This window comes from Eubalaena glacialis, chromosome 7, assembly GCF_028564815.1.
Source record: "Eubalaena glacialis isolate mEubGla1 chromosome 7, mEubGla1.1.hap2.+ XY, whole genome shotgun sequence".
Lineage (NCBI taxonomy): Eukaryota > Metazoa > Chordata > Mammalia > Artiodactyla > Balaenidae > Eubalaena > Eubalaena glacialis.
The window spans coordinates 2,516,237-2,542,697 of record NC_083722.1 but is presented as its reverse complement, the minus strand read 5'-3'; the positions used below and the strand labels follow the sequence as shown (position 1 = coordinate 2,542,697).

General features: G+C 57.3%; 1 protein-coding gene and 1 long non-coding RNA gene across 6 annotated transcripts; both read left to right on the top strand.

The window, feature by feature from the left end:
* Positions 1-390: 390 nt before the first annotated feature.
* PXDC1 (PX domain containing 1) lies at positions 391-26,150 on the top strand. 5 transcript variants are annotated; one of them, XR_009701529.1, is made up of 6 exons: positions 391-1,122; positions 13,721-13,812; positions 14,208-14,325; positions 21,212-21,323; positions 25,139-25,578; positions 25,687-26,150. XR_009701529.1 is itself a non-coding variant. In XM_061195680.1 (5 exons), the coding sequence occupies exons 1-5, from the start codon at positions 867-869 to the stop codon at positions 25,254-25,256; spliced, it is 696 nt and encodes a 231-aa protein (XP_061051663.1). In that variant the 5' UTR covers positions 391-866; the 3' UTR covers positions 25,257-26,150. The 5 variants fall into 5 exon arrangements, 2 of the variants coding, with proteins under 2 accessions (XP_061051663.1, XP_061051664.1); XR_009701530.1 differs by lacking the exon at positions 25,687-26,150 and adding an exon at positions 20,948-21,035 and having other exon boundaries at positions 25,139-25,229; XR_009701531.1 differs by lacking the exons at positions 25,139-25,578; positions 25,687-26,150 and adding exons at positions 20,948-21,035; positions 21,608-21,687.
* On the top strand, positions 5,906-7,325 carry LOC133094269 (uncharacterized). Its single transcript, XR_009701442.1, has 3 exons — positions 5,906-5,994; positions 6,916-7,087; positions 7,224-7,325. It is a non-coding gene; the product is annotated as an uncharacterized LOC133094269 (long non-coding RNA).
* Positions 26,151-26,461: the final 311 nt, after the last annotated feature.

Here is a 26,461-nt window from a genome sequence, read left to right as displayed (position 1 = left end):
TCTGTCCCCAGCCGCGTCCGCGCCGTGGCCGGGCGGTGGCGCGACTGGAATGCGCGGGGGACGCGGGGCGGGCGGCTTCGGCCTCCGGCCCGGCCCAGGGTGGATGGGCGGGCGGCGCGCAGACGAGAACCTGGCCGACAGCACCGGCGACGGGTCCCCGGAGCGGGTGCGCCCCGCCCTCGCCCCCCTCCCGGCACACGTGCAGCTTCCACCCCCGCGGGTCGGGTGGGGCGCGCAGCCCCCCGATCCGACAGTTTCCGAGGATCGAGAAACGGAAAGAGAGAAGTCTCCCCGGGAGCCCGCCCTCCCTGCCCAGTCTCGTCCGGTCCCGGCCGGCGGCTCGGGGCCCGGAGGGGAGGGAGGGGGCGGGCGGGGCGGGGCCGGCGCCCGGGTTTCCGCCCCTCCAGGCGGCCGGGGGTCCCCGCGGCCCCAGCAGCGCGGGCTCGGGAGGCGGCGCGGGGCGCTGAGGCCAGGCCCCCCCCTCCGCTTGGCGCGTCCTCTCGCCCGGAGGCGGGGAAGGCGGACGCGACCGCGGCCTCGACGTCGGCGACCGCGCCGCCCGCGAAGGGAAGCGCCTTATAAGCCGCCGCTCGGCCGGCCCCGCGGCTCGTCGCCGCGCCATCCCGGAGAGCGCGCGGAGGCCGGGCCGACCCCGGACAGACCCCGCCCGACTCCGGACAGACCCCGGCGCCGGGCAGGCCCCCGACCAGCGCCGGCTCCGGACAGATCCTGGATCTGTCCGACTCTGGACAGACCTCGGACGGACCCCGGCCCCGGACAGACACCCCGGCTCCAGACGGACTCCCCGCGGACCCAGGCCCGGGCGGGCGCGCCCCCTGCCGGCCGGGGCATGCTCGGCCCGCGGCATGGCCTCGGCGGTGTTTGAGGGCACGTCGCTCGTGAACATGTTCGTGCGGGGCTGCTGGGTGAACGGCATCCGCCGGCTCATCGTCAGCCGGCGCGGCGACGAGGAGGAGTTCTTCGAGATCCGCACCGAGTGGTCGGACCGCAGCGTGCTCTACCTGCACCGCAGCCTGGCCGACCTGGGCCGCCTGTGGCAGCGCCTCCGCGACGCCTTCCCCGAGGACCGGCCCGAGCTGGCGCTCGCGCCGCTGCGCGAAGGTGGGCGCGGGCCCGGCCTGGGGGCAGGGGGGCGGGGGGGCTCCTTTGAAGTGCAGGGAGGGGGGCGCAGGGGCGGTTATTAAGCGGGGATGGCGACATCCCGGCCCCCGGCACGGGACAGGGACCCTCAGACCTCCGCCCGCCCCCGGGCGGTGAAGTGCAGTGGCGGCAGCGCAGGAGTCGGCGCACGGGGCCCGAGGCCGGCCAGACGGGCGTCCTGACCGTCCCCAAGGTGGGCCACCGGCCAGCGCCAGTGTCGGGCGGCCCCTGCGACCCCCTCCGCGGCCGCGGCCGGAGAGGCGGGGGGAACATTTGGGAAGAGTTAAGGACAGCGTCCAGCTGGGGCCGCGTCGTGTCTGGCAGCCCCCTCCGAGGCCTCCCCCGGCAGGGCCGCGCCTCTTGTCCCCGGTGACCGACAGCCCGAGTGCGAGGTGCCACGCGGCCTCCGTCTCTCCTCGGGAGGGGCCACCAGGGTGGGTCCGCATTCGAGTTTGATGAGCCCGGAGGCCTCCTCCCGGGCCTTGTGACTTTCCTGGCTCGCAGAGACTGCGTGGCTTCCCGTTTCCTCTCCTCGGCCCGCGGGCTGGACTTTGGAGGCCGCGCAGAGGAAGCGAGAGGCCGAAGCCGAGGCGCGAGGACTGGGGTCCCCCCCTGCCCCCTCCCACACACACGCGTGACCACCTGCAGCGCTGAGAATCTGGTGACACTTCCCAGCGCCTTCCTCTAAGCAGATCCCTGGGGCACTTTTGGGGGCATTTACTGAGGCTGCCCATCTGCCTGAGGTCTTGGGATGATCTCCACTCCACCCCACGCCCCTCCCTCCCCGGGACAGCTCCCACCCCAGTGTGTGAATTATATGGATAATTAGCTCATTCTCATGACACATTCTCGGGCAGACGCGTCACTTGGAAAGGCTCCCAAAGCCAGCAAGTTTGCAGGCCCTGCTCCCCAGTGTCTCACTTTGATGGCTGTTCTGGAGGGAGTTTAGTATTATTTCAAGCATGGCAGCAGTTTACCTTGATCTACTGTTCGGGTGTGTGTGTTGTTATATTTTTAATTTATCAAATGGATGCCCAAATCCGGAAAGCTTAGATGAAGGAACAGCTGTTTATTCAGTGACTTACATCCTTTCTGGAACAAGGCGGGCCATAAACAAACAGGAGCCCCTGAGAGCTGGTGGAGGGCCTGCCCTCCCCCATACCCTCCCCCTGCCCTCTCCCTTGCCCGCCCCCTGCCCTCCCCCATACCCTCCCCCCGCCCACCCTTCTGCCCTCCCCCTGCCCTCTCCCCATACCCTCCCCCTGCCCTCTCCCTTGCCCGCCTCCTGCCCTCCCCCATACCCTCCCCCCATACCTTCCCCCTGCCCTCCCTTCTGCCCCCCCCCACCTGCCCTCCAGGTCTCACTGTGTCAGAGGACCCAGCTCAGCTGTGGCTCCAGGCTCCCCACGTGGCTCCGCCCCGTAACATAGGACCTGACACTCCCTTTCCTTGTGTGGATTGGAGTGCGTGCTCAGTGTCTAGCAGTAGTAAGCCCTCCACAAATGTGGCTTTTGTTGTCACCCTCAGCGGCTTCTGGTGAGGGTCACAGAAGGTGGGGAGGAGGGCGGAGCTGCAGTCGCCTTGGGGTCTGGTGAGGAAACCGCCTTGCCAGGAGCGGAAGGGTTAGGCTGCGCTGGGCACACGCGCGCCCTGGGCTCTGCCCCTCCGTGCAGGTTGTGCCTGGTTGGTTCTGGGTTTGCGAGGTGTCAGCGCACTGAGTGCCTCCACAGGGTGGGCCATCCGCAAGGAGACAGGAAGAGGGTGACCGCCAGGGAGAAAACAAGGCGCAGAAGGGGTGTGATAGCTGCTTTCAAGTGTCTAAAGGGAGAAAAATCAGCAAGAAATGGGTATTAGGTTTGGTGGGGGGCATGCGGGGGGGCAGTCAGATGAGGACCAGGTTGGGTGTGAAGGCCTTTCGAACAGCCCACGATGGACTGTGGGAACGTCTTCTCGGCTGGAGTCCTGACCAGAGGGCCTCCTGCAAGGCCAGCTCAGCACCCCTGGAGGAGAGGAGGTGGAGGCCCGGGGCCGGAGGAGAGGCGACATTAACCCTCTGTCTGGTTCCTGGTTCTCTGCCTGGAGGCAAGCTGGCCCCTCCCCCAGCACCGCCTGAGTTCGTTGTACACCCAAGGGAAGGCCTTTTCCTTCCTTAGAAGGAAGGAAAGTCCAGGGAAGTTGTTTGCTAAGTAAAACACATTGCCATAATGCAAAAGAAGAGTTCACCTTATTTCCAGGTGGATTTATTATTTGCACAAACAGATCGTCTGGACATACAAACCGTACACACAAAAGGCATCCAGATGTGTGTACTGTTTTAGAGATGCCAGGTCTTCTCAGTGTAATTCCCATCAGATTCCCTCAGTTTAAATCTGTTGCATATTTCTGGGCTGGGTTACATTGGCCCACTCATCTCTTTAAAAAGCTTTGCAAGTCTAGGTTTGAGAACTCGTGCTGGCAGCAGGCTGGTAGCTCTTGTAAATGTAGGACTGAACACCTCCAGAGGGTGGGAAAGCCTTGGGTCCGACTTGCATCTTTGATTCTGCGTGCAGTGAAGGGGATGCTGAGCCCTTTGTCTTGGTCCCTGGAGTACTGCAGTGGGAGAGTGTTTCTGTGCATAGAGTACTTTTCCTTGATTCTGCACACACACTGGTGCTAGCCTTGGCTGTCTGTCCGTGGAACGTGTACGTTTCCTGGTGACACGTGTGCAGAGATATTTAAACCCGTGTGTGGAGTGGCGGCACGGGGCTCACTAGCCCACCTCTCTGGTCTTCTGTTTGGGCGAGGCTGCCCTCAGGACTAGTCTTGCTTCTTCTATCCTTTTCCTTGGCATCTTGGCCTCTCACCTTATGCTCTTCTGCGTCTGGATCTGATATACCCGTCCTTCCTTTCTTGTCCCCCTGCCTGGGGGAGGGAGGTAGCTGCTTTCCGTGCATATTATCTCTGGGTGACCAAGGTGTCCCTTTCTGCTCTTTCCACACTCTGACACAGGTGTGGCCGAGTCTTTGACTTAAATCCCCTTTACGTAATACTTACCATGGTTCAGGGCTCCTGACCAGATGTGGCAAGGTCTCTTGCCTGTTACAGCTCTCGTCTGGGAAGGTTCACACTTTAAAAGACAAGCATGCAGAATTTCCCCAATGACTGTTTGGGGCTCTTGGATTATTTTGATCCTTTTTTAAAAATAACACCCGTTTCAGGCCTTATGAAGTCATCACTGTAGAAACAGATTCTATTTCCAAAGTAGTCAGGTGACCTTTGATCCCTGATTACTGTCAAATCAACACTTTGGTTTTATATTCACTCAGCAAGTATCTACCAGATGCCTCCCCTGCACCAGCATCTTCTAGGTGCTGGGGATGCAGCAGTGAACAAAACAGACAAACCCTGCCCTCATGATTCTATATTCGGGGTGGGGGAAATCCAATAATAAACAAGATAAGTTAAAGAAAAATGTTAGAAGGTTGTACACCTTCAGAAGAAAAGAAAAGGGAGGAAGGAGAGGAACTCTGACTTGCAGGGGCAGGGAGGGGTTCACTTTCAGATGGGCTGGTCCGGAAGGGCTCAAAGGAAGTGACCTGTGAGGAGAGACCGGGAGGAAGTGGGGAGGAAGCGATGTGGGTGCCTGGGGAAGAGCTGCCAGGCAGTGGCCAGAGCAAGTGCAAAGGCCTTGGGGCCGGCATGTGCCCAGTGGCCCTGAGTCCTGAGGGGGCCGTTGTGGTTGGAGGGGAGAGAAGGGGGTGGAAGCAGTGGGAGATCAGGGGTAGGGAGCGGGCAGATCACGCTCCGCGTGGGGCTCTTGTCGGAGGTGGAGAGCTTGGAACGGGAGTGACCTGGTGTGAAGGGCACTCTGGCTGCTGTGCTGAGCATGGCTGGAGAAGGACCAGGGGGAGCCGGGGAGACCGGGAAGGTGTGAGAAGTGGTCAAACACGGACGCGTCTGGGAGGGAGAGTGCAGGGTCTACGGAGAGACCAGATGTGGGTGTGGGGAGCCTTGGGCGATGCAGAAAGCCCGCAGGGGGAGCTGACGGAGGGCCCAGCTTTGAACACGGTATTTAGCGTTTTCTCCAAATAAGGCCCCTCCTTGAGATCCTGTGCGTGTTGCTGGGGTAACGTCTGTTCACCCCTGTCACCGGGGACGTGGATCTGCCTGCGTCTTCATAGACCTTCTGTTAGATGTGAGATGGAGGAGCAGAGGCGAAGGCGTCCGGCACCGACCAGAGAGGCCTGGGCGCAGGTCCACCAGCCGGGACACCCCGCCTCCCCACGGCTCCAGGGGACAGCGCTCTGCTCCCAGACCCTGCTCTCACGTGGACGGGGAGAAGCTCTGCGCTTCCCCGAAACAGGCGGGGGTAGATCGCCGTCTGGTCTGGGGGTGAGGTGCAGAGCCCCGAGTTTCCTTTCTTAGTGAAAGTGGCTGAAAAAGAGCAGAGGCCGCCCACAGGTCGGGGCAGCAGATCAGGGGGACAGAGGCTGCCTCTGTCCGGCCTGACAGGCCCTGCAGTGGGCTGGGGTCCTGTCCTCCCCCCTCACAGCCCAGCCCCCATGCATGGCTTCCCTGGAGGGGGTCCTGCCCCTTCTAATGGGGAGAGGGGCAGTTTTCACTTCTCTGGGGCATTTTGGGTGATCTCTCTGATTCACAGACCTATTTTTGAATCTCTTCCATATATAGGGCTGCCGGGCTCTGCTGTCCGCCCGGGTCTGGTGCTGGCACCGTCCGCCTCCCGGGAGCCAGCTGTCTCCTCTCTTCCTAAGGTTTTATGTTTCTTTCCCAGACCCGCACCCTGCTGTCGCTCAGGCTTTGTTCCGAGTTCCCTGTCCGGACTCTCCTTCCTCCGTAAGTGACGGCGTGCTCCGTGGTCCCCTGGTCTCATCCATCAGAGCTCAGGCCGTGCCGTGGGCCCAGGTGACTCAGGCTAACACCCAGTCAGAGAAGGAGTGGCCAGAAACTCACAGAGGTTGTTCGTTCTGGCGCTTCTGGGCCTCGCTTACTTCCCACCAGATTTCCAAGGGGAAGCTTGGTTCTGCATCTCAGCACCGGGACCCGCTGGTAGCATCTGGCTGCCCTCAGGCTGGCCCCCAGGGACGCCGTCCTTTTCTCTTTTTAAAACAAGTCTGGGCCTGGTGTGCCTCCACTGTGTGTTTTTATACACACTTTTCCAAACGGCAGGAGGTGTTTCTGGTCGGGAGCAGTCAAAACTAGGGAAGATGGGCGTGCAGCGAAAGGTGGCAGCAAAGCCACTGAGGTACGAAGCAGGGTCGGGTCGGTGTGCCCGCTCCGTGAGGCTCGGTGTGGAGCTGCAGGGCGGGGCTGCGGAGAGGCTGGCCGGGAGTGATGAGCCCCACAGGCGACCACGGGCGCCCCAGGCCCGGCCCCTTGGTGCAGGGCGTCCTGCAGGGGCAGCGGCCGTCAGCAGAGTCGATAGGGGACAGCGAGTGAGGACGTGGCGTTACCAGGGGTTGACGTCCCACTGAAATCGTTTTCATTGGTGTTTCTGTTCACTTTCACTTCCTTGGGTGACAGTAGGCATCCACCAGCCCTTTCGGTCATCACCACTGAAAAGATGGTCCCCATGTCCCTGAACGGGCCTGAGAAGCTTCCCCACCCCCCCACTCGCCGGGCCCTGGATCCAAATCCTCCCCGTGACGGGGGCAGGGAGGGGGCTGAGGCGAAGGGCTGGGCGCCTTTCTTTTCTGGTCGGGCCTGGGCTCCCTTGAACCGTGGCAGCACACATAAGACGTGTCCTGTGTCACACAGAAGCACAGACCATGTGGCGCGACGCTGTCCTCCAGGCAGACCCCGCGGGGCCCCGCTCCTCCCGCCCCGACGTGAGTCCTGCTGGTGAACACGGCCGCCCTGCTCCGCTGCCGACTCACACTGCAGGTCGCGCTGCACGTTGAAGAAGAGGCACCTCCGTCGTCCTCTGCTGGTGTGTGACTTACAGTCAGCAGGAAACACGACGAGCAGCATTTGGACCGAGGGTGGGGGGAGGGAAGGAGCGGACGTGGGATTAAGGCTCTTACTACAGTGCCTGCTCGCCACCAGAACCCCCCTGCTTCCCGCAGGGGAAAATCCAGGCCCTGCGAGACTGGCTGACCCGCCTGGGGACACGAGGTCACGGCGGGAGGAGGTTGGGCTAAGCGGCCGAAAGCACCGAGCACCAGCTTTGGGACCAAGCAGGTGAGGATGCGGTTTCGGGCTCTGTCTCCTGCTCCCTCCCACGTGACTTCAGGCAGGTGGTTCAGCTCAAGCCACTGCTGCAGGATGGATAAGCTGGCAGGGGTGGCATTGCATGGCCGGCCGCTGTGAGCGCTGAAGCCGTGACAGAGCCCTGCTGGACGTGTGAGCAGCGTGTGATGCAGAGCTTCTGCCCTTTGCTCTGGATAGGCAGCGTCCCCTCACCCAGAGCCCTCCCGGTGGGGATGCGGTGCCAGCCCCCAGGTGTGGCCTCCAGCCTCCCGTCCTAGGGAGGTGGGGACGGCGATGGCGCCTGAGAGCCTGGGGAGGGGGTCACCCCGATACCTCAGTGGGACCCCCACCGACCAGGCCTGGGGCTTTGCTGGTCCAGAAATTGGGATTTGGTGCTTGGCGTGGGTCAGGCTCGGGGGCAGTTTTCCGGGGCAGATGCTCTCTGTGTGTATTTTTTATGAGAAATAGAGCTGACACGGGGGCAGAGCCTGGGTGGAGAGCCGGGCCCCCCTTGGCCCCCAGGGGTGTGTAAGGCTTGTCTCAGCCCTCCCGCCCCGCCCTCGCCCTCACCCCTGCGCTGCTCCCTCCTCGGGCCTCCTGCCTGGAGAGGCAGGTTCCCTGCTGGGTTTTCCTGGTGACACCTCCCTGTGTCCATCATCCTGGTCAGTATATAGGAGCAGGTCTTGTTGCCCTGGTGCCCCCTTCGGGATCAAGTGCTTCCTGTTTTGAGAGCCTGGGACGGCTGGTGTTTATTCCCTAAATTCCTTCCAAGTTTTAAGACAGACTAAGGCGGAGTGAGTGACTCCTTAGCTGTGTTGAGTCTGAAGCTTAGTAAGGAATTCTGCTTGTGGTGGGAGAAGAGCGAGGCGGCCGGAGAAGGAGGGACCGGGGGAGGGATGTGGTGAGAGGCGGGCATCTCACAGGCCTGGGAAGAAGCGGAGGACAGAAGTCTTCCCGCAGCCCCTTCCCGGGGCCTCCGGACCCGTTATCTTGTCTCTGCTCTTCTTTCTCCTCCGCCTGCTTTCCCTGCCCTGCTTCTCATCCTTGGCGAGACGGCGGGGAGAAGTTCCTGTCCATCAGTGTTGCCTTGGGCATCACTGGGCCAGGGGAGGGCGATGGGGGCAGGACCGAGCCTTGTGTGCGGCAGGCTGGGCATGGGGGCAGAGGGTGGGACCCCCATGGATGGAGCCTGTGAGGTCAGAGTCGCCACGGGTTCCCAGGGAGCGAGGGCCGCGTCGGGATGCCTGAGTTCAGCAGAGAATAACCCCCTCGGTTACGCTCTCAAGCTCATTGCTGAGTGAGTCCTTGCTGGTTTTATGTTGACTACCTATTTAGAGAACAAGTATTTGGGAAGTAATCATTGAGGATTTTCCTGGAAATTTTGAAATATTTTATTTCCAAAATTTGAATGATGCTCAGCGTTTAAAGAATATATATCTCGTGACAGTGCCTTCCTCACCTCGCCCGAGCTGTCTGCTTCTCTGGGCTCTGTGTGGATGGACTTTTGAACTATGCCTTCTTTGGCTCAATTGGAAAGTCCACATTACAGAAGCTTTCCCTGGGGTCTGCCATGGGAGGCTCCTCTTAAGGGACCGGCATCCTCTGGGTAACGGACACTCCTTCCCAATTGAACCGAGAAGCATCTGTCTTCACGCCCAGAATTACAGCGGCAGAAGGCACTCAGCCAGATTCAGCCCTGAGTCTGTCCCTGGAGGCTGGGACGGTCACCAGAGATGTTCAGTCCGAAGCCTCCACCCACGGAAGTAGGACGTGGGACCAGGTGTCTGAGGTTAGGACACTGGTCTGTGTCTGCTCTCTCAGCCTGATCTTTGTGCTGATACAGTTTGGGTTCAGTTTGGGTTCCGAGAATGAGTCAGGTGTTTGTGTTTGTATAAAGACCTAACCCTGGAACTGACAGAAGCTCCTTTGGAGTTCTCGATTTTCAAGGGTAAACTAGTTTAGACAGAAGGGGTACCCTGGCTGCTCAAGGCTGAATTTCAACCCCCAAAGGGATGTGAAATTGACATACTGAAATTTACATAGTCGTGTTATCAATCTTAAGGTTTCAAATTTTTGACAGTTTTGGGCTATATCTGGATAAGTTTCTCACCTCACAAATTGTGTAGAGTGAAATTTTTAAAAATTGAGGTTATATTAGTGATGACGCTTTATCAGAAATTAGAAAATTTCCTGGGGCTGTGAAGTCTTCTGAGTCAGTTTCCTTAGAACTTGGGTGTGGCGGGTGGACCGCATCCTTTCCCGCCGTCCTCGCTGGACTGCGTCCCGCGCCTTCCATGGACTGCTGGCGCCTCCTGCTGGCCGGCCCTGGAACGGCAGCCTCATAACCAAGGTGGGGGGTCTGAGTTTTTCTGTCCAACTGTGCAAATTTACAACCATTTTATCCGCTTGCAGTTTTTATAATCACGATCTCAGATAGTAAAACTGAGTCAAACAAGATCCCCACAGTTTTCGTTCAATCAACAATATTTGGAATACAAAAGCTAAAAGTTCTAGATAATCCTAAATTATTGTACATAAGCACATTTTTGAAAGTGAAGTTTAAAATAGTTACTGTAAACAAGTGACATTTGGAAAAGCTCTGCCGGTCATCAAAAGCCAAAGCTCTTGGGGCACAAAGGAAGAATACAGCAGGTAGAACAGAAAGCCCCCCGACTGCCTGTATGTAGCTGGGGGTCTCCATACGCCGTCTGTCCTGGGCAATGACACAGGCCCCAGATGTGGGTTCTGCTTACACCCCACGCCTGGTGCCGTGTCATTTTGAGAATTGATCCTGGTCTTGGGTGTTGCCAGCAGGTGTTTCGGCTTCCAACAGTTGTGAACTTGAGAAACCTGATGGGGGCGGACCTCAGTGGGTTTTGAGACATGAAATTTTAAAGGAAGATTTATTTCATTTCTGCACTGTTTTGGGTTTGTTTGTTTGTTTGAATGTTTTCCTTGTGCATTTAGTACACCTCCCTGTTTAATGGGAAACACCTTTAAAACAACTGAAGGAGGGTGATTTCCAGGCCCAGGAGAGGCGGGAAATGTGGGTGCTGGCGTTTGAAGAGGGCCAGGCCATTGGAAGCCCCGTAGCCAGTGGTGACCCCTTCCTGCCCTGATGTGGGGTGAGGGAGGGGCTCTGTGGGGGCCAGGTAGCCTTGGGGGCCGCCCGTGGGTGGCTGCCAGTCAGCCCAGCTGAATCCATAGCTTCACGAATCTCCACCTTTGATTCCCTCCCCAGGGAAGAGGTGAGTGTCCTTGTCATTCACGTGGACGGGTTTCCTTGGGGAAAGGAGGACGTACCGTGGGAACGCTGATCCCGTTCGCCTTGGTTGTCACCCAGAAGCCACTATGCCACGGGGAAATAAATTATGAAGAAGGGCCCCGAACCAAAAGCCAAAGCTTAAAAAACTATCCCCTGTCACTCTGTTCTTGCAGGAGGGATTCCAGCATGTTCTTTCGCCATTGAAATGTTTTCAGCCCCTCTGGTTTAGAAGCATGTTTTCATTTCCAGAGAGCACCATTTGGCTTCTCCTCAGAAGCATAAAGGCAGCGATAAGGTTGCAGCTTCCACAGATAGAACCAAACAGAGTGGCCGGCAACTCAGTGGGTTTGATGCCACCTTGGTCTTGGGCAGCTCTCCTGTGAGGCCTGTGACCTTGAGCCTGCTGGCCGGGGTCCGGCTGGGGTGATGCCTAGAAGCATGAGATGCGGTTGGCACCCATAGGCTGGTGGACACACACAGATGATAACTTGTCCTTGACTCTGTTCTCTTGTGCAACTTTATTCCATCAACAGACGGCCAGCGACCAGTGAATCCCCTGCGGGTGTCAGTGTCAGTGTCAGGCCCTGTGCTGACGGCTGACCACGGGAGGGGACCGTGGGCACCTCCTACACTCAGCTTCACAGGTGGGCTGGGGGAGGCCACAGGGGAGGGAGCAGGTCTGCTGCAGAGCGGTGAGTGCTGCAGAGGTGGGGTGGATGGAGCTCTCCCAGAGCTCAGAGCAGACCGAGTCCCGCCTGGTGGTGGGGGGCTTCACAGAGCAGAAGGTGTGTCCCACGTGGCCTTTAAGGGATGCTGGGATTTTCCCACTCGAGCCTGGAGGTGGGGGAAGGCCAGTGGGAATGGGTCCCCCAGCGGCAGTGCTGTGGGCGTGGGGGCCATGTTTTGGTGGCTTGGACCCGTTCCTCGGGGTTGGGATGCGGATGTGGTAGTCACAGAGCAACAGAGCTGGTGAGGTGGGCGAGGCTCGGATCCTCAGGGTCTGTGCGCTGAGCCTAAACACTTAACGTGTTCCCAGAGGCCTGACCAGGTACTTCTTGCCTTTCTCTGCTTCATTCTGGAAAGCAGGTCACCAAGAAGATAGGGTTGCCAGATAAAGTACAGGACGCCAAGTAAGTTTGAGTTTCAGATAAACACTGAATAATTTTTTAGTGTGTTTATCCATACTATTGCATTATTCATGGTTTATCTGAAACGCACCTTGAACTAGGTGTCCTGCTTTTTACTTGCTAATTCTGACAACCCTAAAAGATCAGCATAGAGCAGAATGTATTTATTTGACTGAATGGTACCCTTGGTGGTTATAAACCCAACCGTGGGCTAAACATGCTTTACGTCCTAGAAAATGGGAATAAATACACTATATGCATTGACCAGACAAGAGGCTAATCCTATAAATTGTCCTTACAGAATACAAAAACACAACTACTGTGTCATAAACTCGAGTGATTTAACACCAGTATGCTAGATGTAATAAAAATTGAAACATGACAGTAGTTTTGCTTGTCTTAGAATAAAGAAGCTCTTTGTGGGGATGATTTACATAATTGTCCTGTCTCTAAAAACAACTTTTCAGGGGATTTTTCAGTGTCCCTCTTTTCCTCTGTAGACTTGTCCATAGCAAGCAAGAGGTCACAGAGGGGTGTGTGTGCGTGTGTGCTTGTGTGTGTGTGTAATTCTAAACAAGGAACTCAGGGCTGAGACTCTGGCACCCTGGTGTTTTCCTTCTCCCTTCTCGCTGCCCCCAGCCTGCAGGGTGGTGGGTAGGCCAGGCAGCCTAGGTGAGAGGGGAGGAGGTGGCCCGGGCCCCTCTCTCCGGCAACGGCTAGGGAGTCGTGCTGAGGTTGCCGGCGCGGGCTGTGTGGACCGAGGCTTGGGGTCTTTGGCTGGCTGCCTGGGCCCGTGTGGCTTGGGGTAGGGTGGGCAGGACCAGATAGCCCACTGAGAAGCAGGCCCCCAGGTGGCCAGGTGAAGGTACACCCGGCCCGTGCTCCAGGAAGTCCAGGGACCGATTCCTGGCCTTGACTGGACGTTCCTGACCCCAGCTAATGCGAGGGACCCCCTGCTCAGCCCAGGTCTTCAGAAGTGCCCTCGCCCTATGTCTGGGGTGCCCCTGGTTTCCATAGACCACGTGTTCTGGGGCCTCTCAATTTCAATCACGTAGTTTAGGAGGTTAATTTTAACACTACGTGGACTTAGTGAGTGAGCTGCCTGCAAAATGAACAACCCTTTCACCTGTAAAACAAAACCAGGACTTCTGAAAGCTGGGATTCAGTGACTGAAAATAGTTCTGGGATTTCAGCCTCTGTGGTTTGGTCGTAGCTCGCCGGGACCAGCATCCTGGGTCACGTGAAATGCCCTTGGGAATCTGACTTGCTCCATCCCTGGGAAGCTGATGTGTAGAAGCTGTGCTGGGAAGGTCTGTGCTCTGCACTGCTCAAAGGAAGACAGAAACGCACCCCGAGTCTCCGTGCCACTAGCTCTCGTGTTTTAGAGACAGAGTACTGCGCTTTTTAGTAGCCAGTCGAGACTTCCGGTAACCGGAACGCGGGTAGAAGCCGATTCCTGGAAGGTGCTGAGTCATGCCCACACTGGTTTTCTCTGGGTAAAGATGTGATTTTTTTCCCTTCCAAAGCCGGTATCTAAATGACTTGTCTAAACATAGGCTCCGTTTCCAGGGGGCCTGTGGTCATCTCAGCTGTATCATTGGGGGCTGGTGGGTCCAGCCTCCCCCAGCTACGGCCACCACGCTGGCGGGGGCTGAGCTCTGGCCTTGTCCAGGGTGTGGATGGAGCGTCCCGCTCGGAGAGGCCTCTGATGGTGTCCCTGTGGCTTTCAGACGGACAGTGTCCACTGCAGCACACGCGTTAATCACTCGTTGGGTCGTTGAAACTTAAAACGAGGTTGAGAGCCGGGCTTTCAGGGCAGGGCTGCACCCACGTGAGGCCGAGTAAACTTCCCAAATGTCTTTCGTGGAGGGTGACGCCGGGGTGGCGTCTCCGTCGCGGGATGCCTGTTGTCCTGTATTTAATTTGGGAGCACACTTCTTGGTCTGTTTTTCTGACAGAGGCATTTCTGTCTCAATCCCAGGGCTGGTCGCCATAAAGGATGCCCACGACATCGAGACCAGGCTTAACGAAGTGGAGAAGCTGCTCAAGGCCGTCATCAGCATGCCACGCAAGGTGGGTGTGCAAGGTGGGTGCGGGCGGACGGGCGGGGCCGGGGCGCGCTTCCTGGAAGCGTCAGGTGGGGTTAGGTGTAAGCCCAGGGAGGGAAGGCTCCTTGGGCTCTGGGGGCTCCGGTGCTTTCTCCCTGGGGAGGAAGCGAAGTGACGGGCTCGTGGTTTACTGGAAAGTGAGGGGAGATGGACGTGCGTGAACGCTGGCGCAGACCAGGCGCGAACTGTTCCCACTGTCCCCGTCCTGTGGGCCTCGAGCCACCGGAGCACCTGACAGGTGAGTGGGGAAGCGGCCCCGGCCGCGCTCAGTCCCGCAGTCTGAGCGGTGCGGGGCCACCAGCGTCAGACGGGCTGCCTCGCGGGAGGAAAATGTCTAGGAATGAACGTGTTTCTTCCCAGTATTCCAGGTCAGAAGTTGTGCTCACCTTCTTTGAAAGATCTCCCCTGGATCAGGTGTTAAAAAATGACAACGTCCATAAAATTCAACCCAGCTTTCAAAGTCCGGTGAAAATATCAGGTGAGAGCCACAGGACCACCAGAAACCTTCCCAGCCGACTATCCACGTGCTGGACACACCTCCCCGCTTGGGATCCAGAAAGACAGCCCAACAGAAGGGTGGAAGGAGCAGGGGAGGGCCCGTTTCCCGATTTTTAGGAAACAGTGTGTTTCTACCTACTGACCTGCAGTTTACACTCTTCCTACTTCCAAAGCGAGTTACCTGGCATATAAATGGGAACGTACTTACATAGTCTATGACGAAAGCATCAGTGAGGCATTTTGAAGTGAATGACTGGAATGCGTCATCCAGCCTGCAAAAATAAGAGTTCACCTAGCACAAGACTGACTTTGTTCTTGGCTTTAGGGCGGGGGGACAGAAAGGGACACACGGTGTAGGTCTCCTTAGTGTGGACGCTGGGTTGAGCCTTCTGGCAAATGTCAGCAGCGCTAAGAGGGGATGGCCAGCCGTCCTGCGGGTCAGGGGGGAGCGAGTGAAGCCTGGGTTCAGCCTGGTGGCAGCTTCCTCAGATCTGGGCCGCACGTGTTGTTACAACATTAGACTCTGTTTTTGCAGTGCTGTTGGCAAAGCCTCTGAGGGGCATTTTGTAGGAAAAGAGGTCTGTCCTGGAAGTCTCAGGTACCGGACTTCCCCAGGCAACTTGTCTGGCCTGAGTGAGGTTGTGTGGGTGTTTGCCGGGCGCAGAGGGGATACAGCTCGGCCAGCGGTGACATCCCACAGGCCACCTTGATGTGAGGGGAGGCAGGGCGGGGGGGGGGTCCCTGTGTCCAGCACTTGAGTTCTGAGTGGAAGGAAGGAAAGAGGAGGGAGTGGAGGAGGGGGACTCAGAGGGAGGTGATGGGGAAGAGTCAGCAGGTGAGGGGACCTGAGCCCAGAGCCGTCACCTGAAAAGGAACTGGGTCCCGGTGATGGGAAGATGGAGGGGGCACGTTGGGGTGACGGCTGACGTCACTGGTATAAAAGTGTCCTTACTGAGTGATGTACCACGGCAAGGATGAGATTGCTAATTGTGTGCTGGGGCGAGGCGGACGGGGCTGGCAGGTTCTGGGAACCGGGACGGAAAAGTTACTTTTCGCTCTGACCGTGTGTGAGCAGGACAGGGTTCGGCCTGGGTTTGCGTGTCTGCCACTTGTGTCATCTTCCCAGGAGAGCTTCGTGTGTGTCCTTAGGAAGATGAGCAGGGGGCTGGGGGCCCCTTCTTAGCTAGCGCCTGGCGTCCAGAACCTTCTCTACAGGAGGGTGAAAATGGCAGTCATCCCTCCTGACCGGATGTCCGGGGACCCCAGTGTCCAAGGCTCAGAGAGGCTTCAGAGCGTGTCGGGCTCCGTGTGCTGTCCCCTGGAGCGTGGGCACCTCTGCCCTTTAGTCTTGCACGGAAGAGCCCCAGCACTGGCATCTCCATTTTGCTTTATTTCTTTCTGTTTTGCGCAAACAGGAGAACCGAGAGCCGCAGAATCCTTTCAAGGCCTGGGGTTGGTGGCAGGCGCAGGTTGACCCCAAAGGCCCCAGGGCGTGAGAGGGACAGCCGGTGCTGCATACAGGTGCTTCTGATGGTGACAACCTGGCGTCCCCAGCCCCTGTCTTAGTGCCTTGTCTTTATTGCTGATTCGGATAAACGCACGACCCAGGTTACCCCAGAGCGCTGAAAGGAAGGAGACAGGATTGAACAGGGGTAGCGCTGGGGTCTCACGTCGGGGTTTTAACTGTGTTCTTGTGTTGTTTCGAGGACTGAGGACAGAGGTTTGGGGTCCCTCCTGCCCACGAGCCCAGGAGGCCTGGCACGCGGGTCTGGGAAGGCAGGGCCTTGACCTCCCCGTGCAGGCCGGGAGCCCGGGTCCTGGGGACATCGTGCTCCCCACCGGGGACATCGCAAGGGGGAGTCACTGCAGCCACCACGGCTCAGCACGGAACACTTTGTGACACGGGGCTGCCTGACAGTGGGGTTGGTAAACAGCTCTCGCGAGTCAGCTGCAGAGAGCCTGAAGCCTCGTGCCAAGACCACGGCCTGAAGGCAGCCCTGCGCGGGAAGCTGGCGGGGTTGCCCCTTCCAGAGCTGAGTCTCCCATGCCTGGGGGTCCCTCCTCCTCGTCCACTCTAATCAGTCGAAGGGGTTCTCCCTGTGATCTTTGCCCCCAACCTCGCTGGCCCTCCCTCTACCTGAGCGCGTGTTTCCTGCGTAAAGGAGCGTGGGGCTGGGCGGGGGAGTTCCCACGGCGTGTGAGACGTGCTTTCGTTGTGCACTGAGCGAGGAAGTAAGGATACTGAGACAAGGATGTGGCAAATTCAGAAAAACTTCTAATGGAACCGTTCCTTACAGGAGCGCTGCCAGCCCCAGAGGGCCTGGTCCCGCGTGGGCAAGCCCTGCTCCTCTGTCTGGGCCCGTATTTGCGCTGCGTATGGACTTGGGAGTCCCCGGGCGCTGGGCCTCAGGACCCGGAGAGCCAGGCGCCCCGAGGGCCGAGTGTCCAGCAGCCCAGCCTCTCCCCGGGATGTGTCCTCAGTACTGACGTGGGCCACCCGGATCTGACTTCCTGGCTCATTCATTTATGAATTTCCTGTCATCCTGGGCATGTCAGGCTGTGGTCAGTCTGGCTTTCCATGTCACCATCGACCCCTCTGCTCCAGGCCCTGGGCCTCCTGCTGGCTGGGCCCTGTCTCCTCCCTCCCCACAAGCCCTGCCGTCCACGTCCACTCCTGTCCAGCTAGATTCCACTCGTGCATGGAAACAGCCGTGCCCGCTGTCACCCCCTCCCCCAGACTTCTCAGCACCTTCTCAAGCCTCTGATGTCGCATCCTAGGAGGTGGTGCCCTGGTGGACAGCCCTGACCTTGGCCCTCTCAGGCCTCCTGCGGTGACCTCTAGGTTGACCGGCTAGGGGTCAGGGGCTCCACTAGATGGCGCCAGGCGCCCATGGTGTGACAACCAGCTGCCCCCGGGGCCACAATTCCGGCGAGTGCTCTGGCCTCCTAGGTGATGCTTTGGACCAATGCAACCTTAAACATTCTTCATCCCGTGTTAATCTAAAAGTTTATTACCGAGTCTAGGAAAACCTAAATTTAGTTTTCTACACCATGGCTGTGTCTGTGCAGCTTAAAAGAAAGCATAAACCTCAGCCTTGGTCTGGCTGCTTGGATTAATTGATATTGGCCTCAAAAATCATAGTACTCAGGTGTGGGAAGGCTGGAAATATAATTTCATTTTTTAGTAACCAGGCATCTGTACAGTATCAACCTTAATTTTCACCACATGGGGAGAGTCCTGGTCTCCAGTTAATGAAAAGTCATGGCTTCGGGTTTTATTCCGTTGCTAGAGACATTGAAAGTAGAATAGGAAAGGGGATCGGAGAGCGTGTGAATGCTTTCAGGGCTGAGACTGTCCGCAGAAAAAAAAGAATAGATGAATTAATGAACTGAGTTATGGTGGCATATGGGGCATGTGAAAACAGGGCTGCAAGTAAAAAAATAGCAAATCACCACCAGCCAGACACTGGTCATTGTTGCAGGAATGATCACTGGTAGATGCTGAGATGAGTGGGTGAAAGTTTAAGGAGAAACAGGATTTGCACTTGCATCTCCACCAGGATAGTTCTTAACTACAAAGAGAGAGTACCCTCATTTTGGAGAAAACGTCCTGACCCGAGAGATCCAGACGACATCCCAGGAGTAAGTAAGGCCTGTGGGCATCGCACTCCTGATCTGATGCCCGAGGGAAGGCAGCATCCCTGCAGGTTCCTGCCGGCCCGTCCACCTCTGTCCAAGCACGGAAATGCCAGGCAAATTGAGGCACAGTCAATGAAAGACTCACCAGTCCACATCCCAAGTGTTGCAGCCAGGAGAGATGAGGCAAGACCGAGGCCCTCGAGACCGTCAGGGGTCATAGGAGGCTGAACCACCGCATCTTCCCGCCCCGAGGGATCTGGGCCCGGCCCAGGACAGACAGAGGGACATGGGTGAAACTCAAGTGCAGGAGGTTTTAGTTTAGAGTATTGTGCCGATGTTCATTTCCTGGATTTGCTTGTCGTACCATGGTTATGTAAAATGTTAGCCCAAGGACAAGCTGCTGAGCAATCTGTGAAAGCTCTATACTGTTTTTGCAACTTTTCCGTAATTCTAAATTTAGCTCCGAAAAAGTTTTAAGAAATAAGAAATGGCAAAGCAGGACTCTTCTTCATGTGAAAAAAATTCTGTATGCAAAAAAATGGCTTGAAAAGGAACTATTTCATGGAACTGGCCATGTATGTGATTAAAGTCATTAAATGGACCAGTGATTTTGGCTGTAGGTACTAAGCTGACTTCTAAGAAATTCCCATTTTCAGTATATTTGAAGGTAGGCTTCAGATGCTGAAGTTTTTAAGTAAGCGTAACATTTCCTTTGGTTCTTTTTATTTGGGTGACCCAACAGATATGAGGACATTTGGAACAACGATAGCAATAACTACCATTTATGAGCCCCAGCATTTGTTAGATTCTTTATAAAAACCGTCTCATTTAATCCACACCTGTGTCCCTTAGGATAGCTGGATACTGTTATTCCCATTTTACAGACTAAAAAGCTAAGCAAGGAGTAACCTGTTTCCCACGCTTAAGTGGCAGAAGTGAAGTTTCCTGGAGGGCCCAGCTGGCCTTGCAGACAATTGGCTTCTCTGCACAGATAATTAAGGAATGATTTGTAACAAATTTGTTTTGGGGGCTGGTTCCATTTTCTAGATTCCACTTTCTAGAGCTCCAAATCTCACATTTAAGAAAGATTAGGAAGTTCCTATACAAGGTGACTCCTGGCGACATTCACAGATGTTTTGCAGCACTGATGTTTGTTTTCACTTGTAGGGTCCTCCCCTCCAAATTCCCTTGGGAGGCGGTGGAAGAGAGAGTCTGGGGGCTGTCAGCAGGCCATCCTGAGGTCCCTGAGGTTTTACGTGCTTCCTGGGACAGGTTTGAGTCAGTTAATAAAAGCAGTAAAGAAAGTGGTTCTGTGCTGTTGTGCGTTTTAAATCGTGAAGCAGGGGGATCTTAGTCTCTCTTGTCGGGGTGTCGTCCTCCGCAGTGTCTGTCTGCTCACTCAGGCTTTGGTCAACATCTTCGTGCTCTTTTTGCACCTGGTGGTGTAGTTGACCCCAGAGGTTCCAAGCACTGACTTTTCGCTGGTTTTCAGCTCCTTCTCATGACTTACAGGCTGTCCGAGGCGGGTGGGCTCTGGGTGGGCTCAGCCGGGGAGAGGAGGTCGGGAAAGAGCCACGTGCTGATGCCACGTGGAGTGTGACCGACCTCGAAAGGCCAGTGAAACGAGCACTGTCACTTCTCCAGTAAGTCAATTGGAAATTTTAGCAATTACTTGGCAAATCCGATTGATGAATAGTCATTTTATCCTGGGAGGCAGAGGTAAGGAGGAAATCTTCTACTTTTTGTTCTTCTTTTTTTTGTGTGTAGTTTCCCTAAGTGTCTTCATATGGAGAGAAATTCAAAGAACTGAGAATCAAATACCCAGAAAGATGAAAACTAAATAGGAAGTTACAGTTTCACTTATTAAAAAAAAGCAAATCTGTACATGGGGATAAAATAATCTAAATTATGGTAAGATGTAAGCAATAAAACAACCCCGCAAACAACAATAGCATCAGATGCCCGATGAGACGGGGCAGCACGGGACATCCTTGTGGCCTGTGCCAGGGCCAGAGGAAGGGCTGTTTTGAGCTGTTTCCATGCATCAGGCCCCAAGTGGGAAGATGATGATCATTGGATGTGAGAACCCAGCAGGAGTTTAGAGTCTGTTTGAAGCACGTTTTTAAGGTGAGGTAAGTGAAGGCCCTGATTTGACGGGACAAGCGAGGCCCTGAGCGCGGAGCTCGATGACCAGGGACTGAGGTTGGGGATGAGACAGCACACGGGGAGCTGGAGCCCTGGTGACCCTCCAGGTCTATCCTTGGAGAGTCTGTGATCCACTGAGGGAAGGGAAGGACGCACAGTCCCCGGGAAATGTCAATAAGAATTTCTCCAGGTCGGAGAAGGGAGTCAAGTGCACTTACGTTTAAATGGACCAGATGACGTGATGGAGCCTGGGAGCAAATAGGCTCTTAGAGTTGGAAGGGTCCTTGGAGATCATCCAGGACAATTTTGAAATTTCCAGTTAGGACACTGCGTCCAGTATCTCGGGGTTCCCTGCTGGGCTGCACCGTGGATCCCAGCTCCCAGCCCGGTGCTATTTCAGCTGCCCACGCCTCCGCACACACACACACACCCCCACAACCCCACCACCACCGATGCCCGGGCTTCCCCGTCCCCCCTCCCCTTCTAGAGCTGGTGAGCACCAGACTTTGCACTTGGAATCTAACCACACAGCCAATGTAGACACACAAAGACGATCTCTTTGTTGCCCTTTTAAAATTACCCCAAATTGTGCTTGTTGGTGAGAACTCAGTTTCTATATAGGATTATATAAAGTAAAAGGTGAAGTCACCCGTTTGGTTGAAAACGCACACGGATCGCGCTGGATCCTCACGGCGACCCTGGGCCGTGTTATCCTCACGTGAGACACAGGTGAGAGCTTAGAGAGATCGGGTGACCTGGGCAGAGCCCACGTCATGTGCGGTCGTCTTGGCCCGCAACCCAGCCTCTTTCTGCTCCAGCTTCAAACCCACAGGGCGGGCGCGTGGCGAGAGCGCTCGGACTGCTAGAGCGCCTTTCTGCGGGGGAGAGACGCCCCTCTGGACTGGGGTAGGGTCGGCGGGTGTGGCCCCTGGGTCTGGGCGGCGGAGCATCCTCTAAAGTGTGGGAAAGGAGGGGGCGTAGTAGGAGGAGGGGGCTGTGAGGAGATCAGCGTGAGCCCCAGACCTCAAAACTTCAAAATCTGATCCCCTTCTGAATATTTCCCTTACTGCTTTCGCTTTCAGAAATCATGAGGTCCAATGGATTTTGCTTAGCAAATACGGAAACAATCGTTATTGACCACAGTATACCAAACGGAAAAGACCAGCACGCAGCTGTGGACCCCTCGGAGCACCTGTAAGTGCACGGATTCGAGTGTTGTTCTACACACGAGGTCCCGAGCCATCAGCCAGCGCCCGGGCCAGGTTCCCTGCCCGCTCGGGGCTCTAGGAAGGGGACAGAGTTTGACCATGCGGCTGGCAGTGGGGAGGGGGGACATTCAGCAGGAGTTGCCTGGCTTCAGGTCTGGGCTGTGCTGGGCCCCGGGGGGTCCGGGGCCACGAGCCTCCTGGTGGGGGCCTGGTCTCCTGGGGGTGGGGGGGTGGGCGTCAGCTGCATGTTGGCCTCTCGTCGCCTCCCAGGTGGCTTCTGTGTGGCTCACGGGCCTGCCCTGAGCAGGGAGGATGCGTCAGCTTAGAGGAGGCGGGCAGCTGAAGACCCCCTGCCCTCCGTTCTTCCTTCCTCGGGCGACAGAACTTGGACCACGATGGGGGCTCTAGGAAAGCCACCTCGGGCGCTGCCAGCCGTCTCGGGATTATCGGGCAGGACCAGGCTCTGGTGACGGTCCAGGCCACGCCCGGGGCTCTCCCTGCTGTGCGAGCTCAGGGGGTTCGTTCCCGTCTCCTGGCTCCTCTTCACCCCGGGTGGGACCGCCGTGCTCTCGCAGGGTCTCCTGAAGGCTCAGGTGATGCGCGTGGACGCCTGACTCTGGGACCCCCAGGCAGCTCTGGAAGCGCAGGGTCCCCCACAGGCACTTGACCGGCACAAGCCTGGAACCAGGGGGCCTCTCAGAGTCCGGGGGTCCCTCCGCACCCCGTCAGCCCCACGTGAAAGCGGACCAGGACCGACCCAACTGCCGCCATGCCTCGCGCTCAGCTGGGACCACGCACGTCGTACGCACCGTGTGTGCAGACAGCTCCCAGCCCGAGGGTCCCCCAAGCCAACCCGGAGCTGGCATCGTGGGTCCGAGGGTCTGCCGACGTGGATTACACGGTGACGGAAGGAGGTCCTGCTTCATGGGAGGAGCTTCTGGCCGGGCCTGTCCTGGTGGAGTGGTTGGTGGACCACCAGGGGCTGCAGGGTCCTGGCTCTGGCTCTGCATCCCAGGGACCCTTTCTGTCTCTGAGAGGCCCCGAGAGGCCCTCTGCCCCTGGCATGAGGCCAGCTCTGAGAAGGAAGTTCAACCGTGAATCGTTTTGGAGGAGAAACGTGGAGAGAAAGCAAGGGCTGTAATGTCACTTTTGCAGCCAGCCCGGGGCTCTGCGTGGCCAGGGCGACCCATATCCTCAATCTGCAGCGCTGGGTTGGTGGGAGAGAAAGACCGCGCGGAAACCTCTGCGATCCCAGGATAGCTTGACGAGGAGATGTCGGCCTCTGAGCGGCCCGGGAGCGTCTCCAGGGAACTTGGGCTTGCCGGGCGTCACTCCAGGTGCCTGACCTCGGGCAGCCCTGCGGTGATGGTCTGCTGCCGTCTGTCTCTCAGGAGCGTCTGTCTGAACACTCCAGGGGCAGGAGGTCACAGAGAGAAGCCTCTCCTGGCCACAGCTGTCCTCAGTGGTCCTCGACAGCGACTGTGTGGCCCCAAGGCTGTGGATCAACGCTGCCGGGCCCGCTGTTAGGACCTGTCGGTCCCCACACTGTCCCTGGGGGAGAGCAGCTACAGTACTCAGACCAGAGACCCCCCTGCACTCAGGGACCAAGTGTGTGTGCCTGGTGGGGACGTGTGTGAGAGCGGGACGGCTGGGCCTCTGCCTTGTGATCACCCTGGTTGGCTGGAGGGGTTGCCAGGCTCCGGGAGATTCTGCCCAGGCCTGGGGCGAGCCCCGACCCTGTCCTCACTGGTTAGAAGCAGGGGGATTTGCCAGGCCTGCTGAGGACCACGGGGGCTGATGGGGACCCTAGACTCTGCCAAGCATCCCAGGTCCCCTTCCTTCCCCAGTTCTCAGGGCATCTGAGGGCAGGAAGGGTAGCAGGGGCAGGAAGCTGCTGGGCAGGGCTGTGTCGTGGCCGCCACCGGGCCCGTCCCTGTCCCTCACCTGCCCGGAGCCTTTCCCTGCACCTAACGGCCCCCTCTTGGCCTCACTGCCTGCACGGACGCAGGGCTCCACGCATCTCCACACACGCCCGTCAGCATGGACTTAGAGGGAAACCCACCTCCATGCCTTTCCTGTCTGATTTCGAAGCTGCTGTCGCCGCCTCCTCCGCTTCTCCCTTGAAACTTAGAGGCAGCAGGCTTCCCTGGGACCCCGTCCACCCCACGTGCCCCGGATGCTGGGGGCGGGGGGCACCTCTCCGCCCTCCCCCTCCCCCATCCCGGCTGGCTCCCCAGCCAGTGTAGCCAGGCCGGCGGCTATGTGGTTTGGGCGCCTCGTGCCCTGCCCGTCGCTGCCCGGCTTCCCGCTGTAGTTGAACTCCTGTGAGGTCTCAGGGCAGGGGCAGTGTGGACAGTGTGCTCGGTGGCCCCAGGCCCTCTCTGCTGCCCTGGGCAGGGCCTGCATCCGCCCCCTCTGCCACTCCCCTCTGTTTGGACTGGTTCTTAGCTGGGGACAGTGGAAGAGCTACAGGCAGCATCTGTTTCCCCTCCTGGGGAGAAGGTCCTCCGTGCACTGTTTTCTCTGTGAGGCAACTTTTAAAATTTGTAGTCCTTTTTCTCCAGCTTAAGCAAGTGTGCTTAAGCCGAGGCTGGGTTAGGCAGGGCGTGGAAATGGTTTCCATTCCTGGGGAATCCATGTTGAGAAGGTATTTAGGTCACCTCACACTTGGGGCGCAAATCCTTCCTTGAGCTCTTCCCGTGCGCGCCACGTAACGCCCCACATTGAATGCAGGACCCAAATGAAGGCCCCCTCCCTCCACTAACCTCCTCTGCCCTCACCCAGCTCCTCCCTGGACGACTCCTGCCTCCTTGGTTGTGTGTGCATGTGGCCCAGGAAGCAGTCAGGCTGGGAGCTGGGACCACACGGCCTTCTTCACCCGTCTTTGCCATGGTCCACAGGCCCAGCACGTGGCAGGTTCCTGTGCCTGGTCCGCTCTGTGTCCCCAGGGCCTGACCCAGAATAATCCCCAGATGGAGAGAGAAATACTCACTGTGTGAGTGGATGGATGGATGGATGGATGGATGGATGGATGGATGGATGGATGGGTGGATGGATAAATGGATGGATGGATGGATAAATGGATGGATGGATGGATGGATGGATGGATGGATGGATGGATGGATGGATGGGTGGGTGGATGGATGGATGGATAAATGGATGGATGGATGGATGGATAAATGGATGGATGGGTGGATGGATAGATGGATGGCTGGATGGATAGATGGCTGGATGGATGGATTGATGGATAAATGGATGGATGGGTAGATGGATGGATGGATGGATGGGTGGATGGATAAATGGATGGATGGATGGATGGATAAATGGATGGATGGGTGGATGGATAGATGGCTGGCTGGCTGGCTGGCTGGATGGATTGATGGATAAATGGATGGATGGGTGGATGGATAGATGGATGGCTGGATGGATAGATGGCTGGCTGGATGGATTGATGGATAAATGGATGGATGGGTGGATGGATAGATGGATGGGTGGATGGATGGATGGATGCCTGCCTCAATATTGGTCAGTGAGAGTAAATCACAGTCTCTAAGGCAGTGAAAACCAAAGCTGTGATGGCTTTGGAGTCGGGCCCATGTGACTGATCAGTTTGCAATCACGGTTCCTTCCACACTCGGTCCACACGCAGCCTGGTGGTGGATGGGCCGGTGTCGTGGAGAGCCCTTCCGTGCTGTTTGATCCAGAGACCCTCCTGCCAGTGACCGTCTGCCCTCTGTCCACTTCAGCGGGGCCGGGGGTCAGTGAGCCAGCCCCGGCCTCACCTCTGCCTTCCCGTTTCAGGTTTGAGAACGGCGGTGACTTTGCCTCCGAGCTGGAGGATGGGGATGACACAGCAGCTTATGTCACCAACCTGTCCTATTACCACCTGGTGCCTTTCGAGACGGACATTCTGGACTGAGTCTCCACTGGGCCCCTCCTCTGCCAGCTGGTGACCGTGGCTCCGCTGAAGTCCATCATGCCAGGGACCAGGCCTACCCAGCCGCCCGCGCCCATGGAGACCCCAAGTCTCCGACAACCAGGAGTCGGGTTACAGGGGTCCGGTGCCCCTGCTGCTTCTAGGGGTCCTCCCGGCCTGTGTATGCATCCCCGGGACACGCCCCCTCCACGCCTGGAGGGGCCACAAGTGCCTGCAGGACGTCCCGGGCCGGGTCTGGACACCTGCTCCTCCCCCCACGTCCCCTCCCTCCACAAGCACACAGAACATTTTGCGTGGCATCTTGGTGAGTCACCAAGTTCTGGACAACACAGGCGGGTGTGTTCTGTCATCCAGGATTTCCCTGGAAACCAGGATGTGCAGCTTCCATTCCTGTTTTTTATCTTCTATCCAGAAACTGGGGGCTTCATGTCAGCCAAGGGAGTGTTTGCGGAAGGTTGGTCGTGAATGGGGTTTTGGCTGCGGGCATAGGGGAACCACTGACTGGTGCCCGTGTGATGAACTCTGAGTGGTGACGATTCTCCCGAGAGGAAGGAGTCCCCACCTGGGCTCCTACGAGGGGTGACAGCGCAGTGGCCCCCGGGCGGCTGAGGGTCCCCCTTCCTGCCGGTCACCAAGATCTCAGTGATATACTTGCCATATCCACCTGAGTGGACGGGAATCAGGAGGTCACCGAGTGTCCCCAACGAGTCTCTCTCTGCCTTCGGGGAGGGTCTGGGTTCTGCGTGTTCATCTCCTCACAGAGAATACTAACGACCAGAATTTCTCGTGTAAATAATAGTAAATTATTGAGAATCCTAATTCTTTTACACAGTCTGTTTTTTAATCTATTTTAATTAAATAAAACACATTACTCTACTTTTATTGGTTTAAGGTGTGGCTCTTGTTATCCCTGCCCCACACGCTGCGCCTCCGGGCTGCCCTCAGCACTCCTGTCTCATTGTCCTTTAGGAAATGTGCTGTTCTCGCCCTGGGGAATGATCTGTCCAAACTGGAAAGTAAACAGAGTGTTCTCTTGAGTTAGGGTTTCCCCTTTCTCCATGCTCCTCGCTGGCAGCCACAGGAAGCCTCCTGGAACCCAGCGGCGCAGCAGATGGGCTTCCCGTGGCTCTTGCATCTCCCTCTGCTTTCAGCTGTGCTCGGTTGGGTGCAGCCTGCTTCCAAACAGG

Coding starts and splice junctions, on each gene's coding strand:
- PXDC1 (XM_061195680.1), top strand. CDS start 867: ATGGCCTCGGCGGTGTTTGAGGGCACGTCGCTCGTGAACATGTTCGTG. Junction 13,813..14,207: donor TCATCAGCATGCCACGCAAG/GTGGGTGTGCAA, acceptor GTTTCTTCCCAG/TATTCCAGGTCAGAAGTTGT. Junction 21,324..25,138: donor GTGGACCCCTCGGAGCACCT/GTAAGTGCACGG, acceptor TTCCCGTTTCAG/GTTTGAGAACGGCGGTGACT.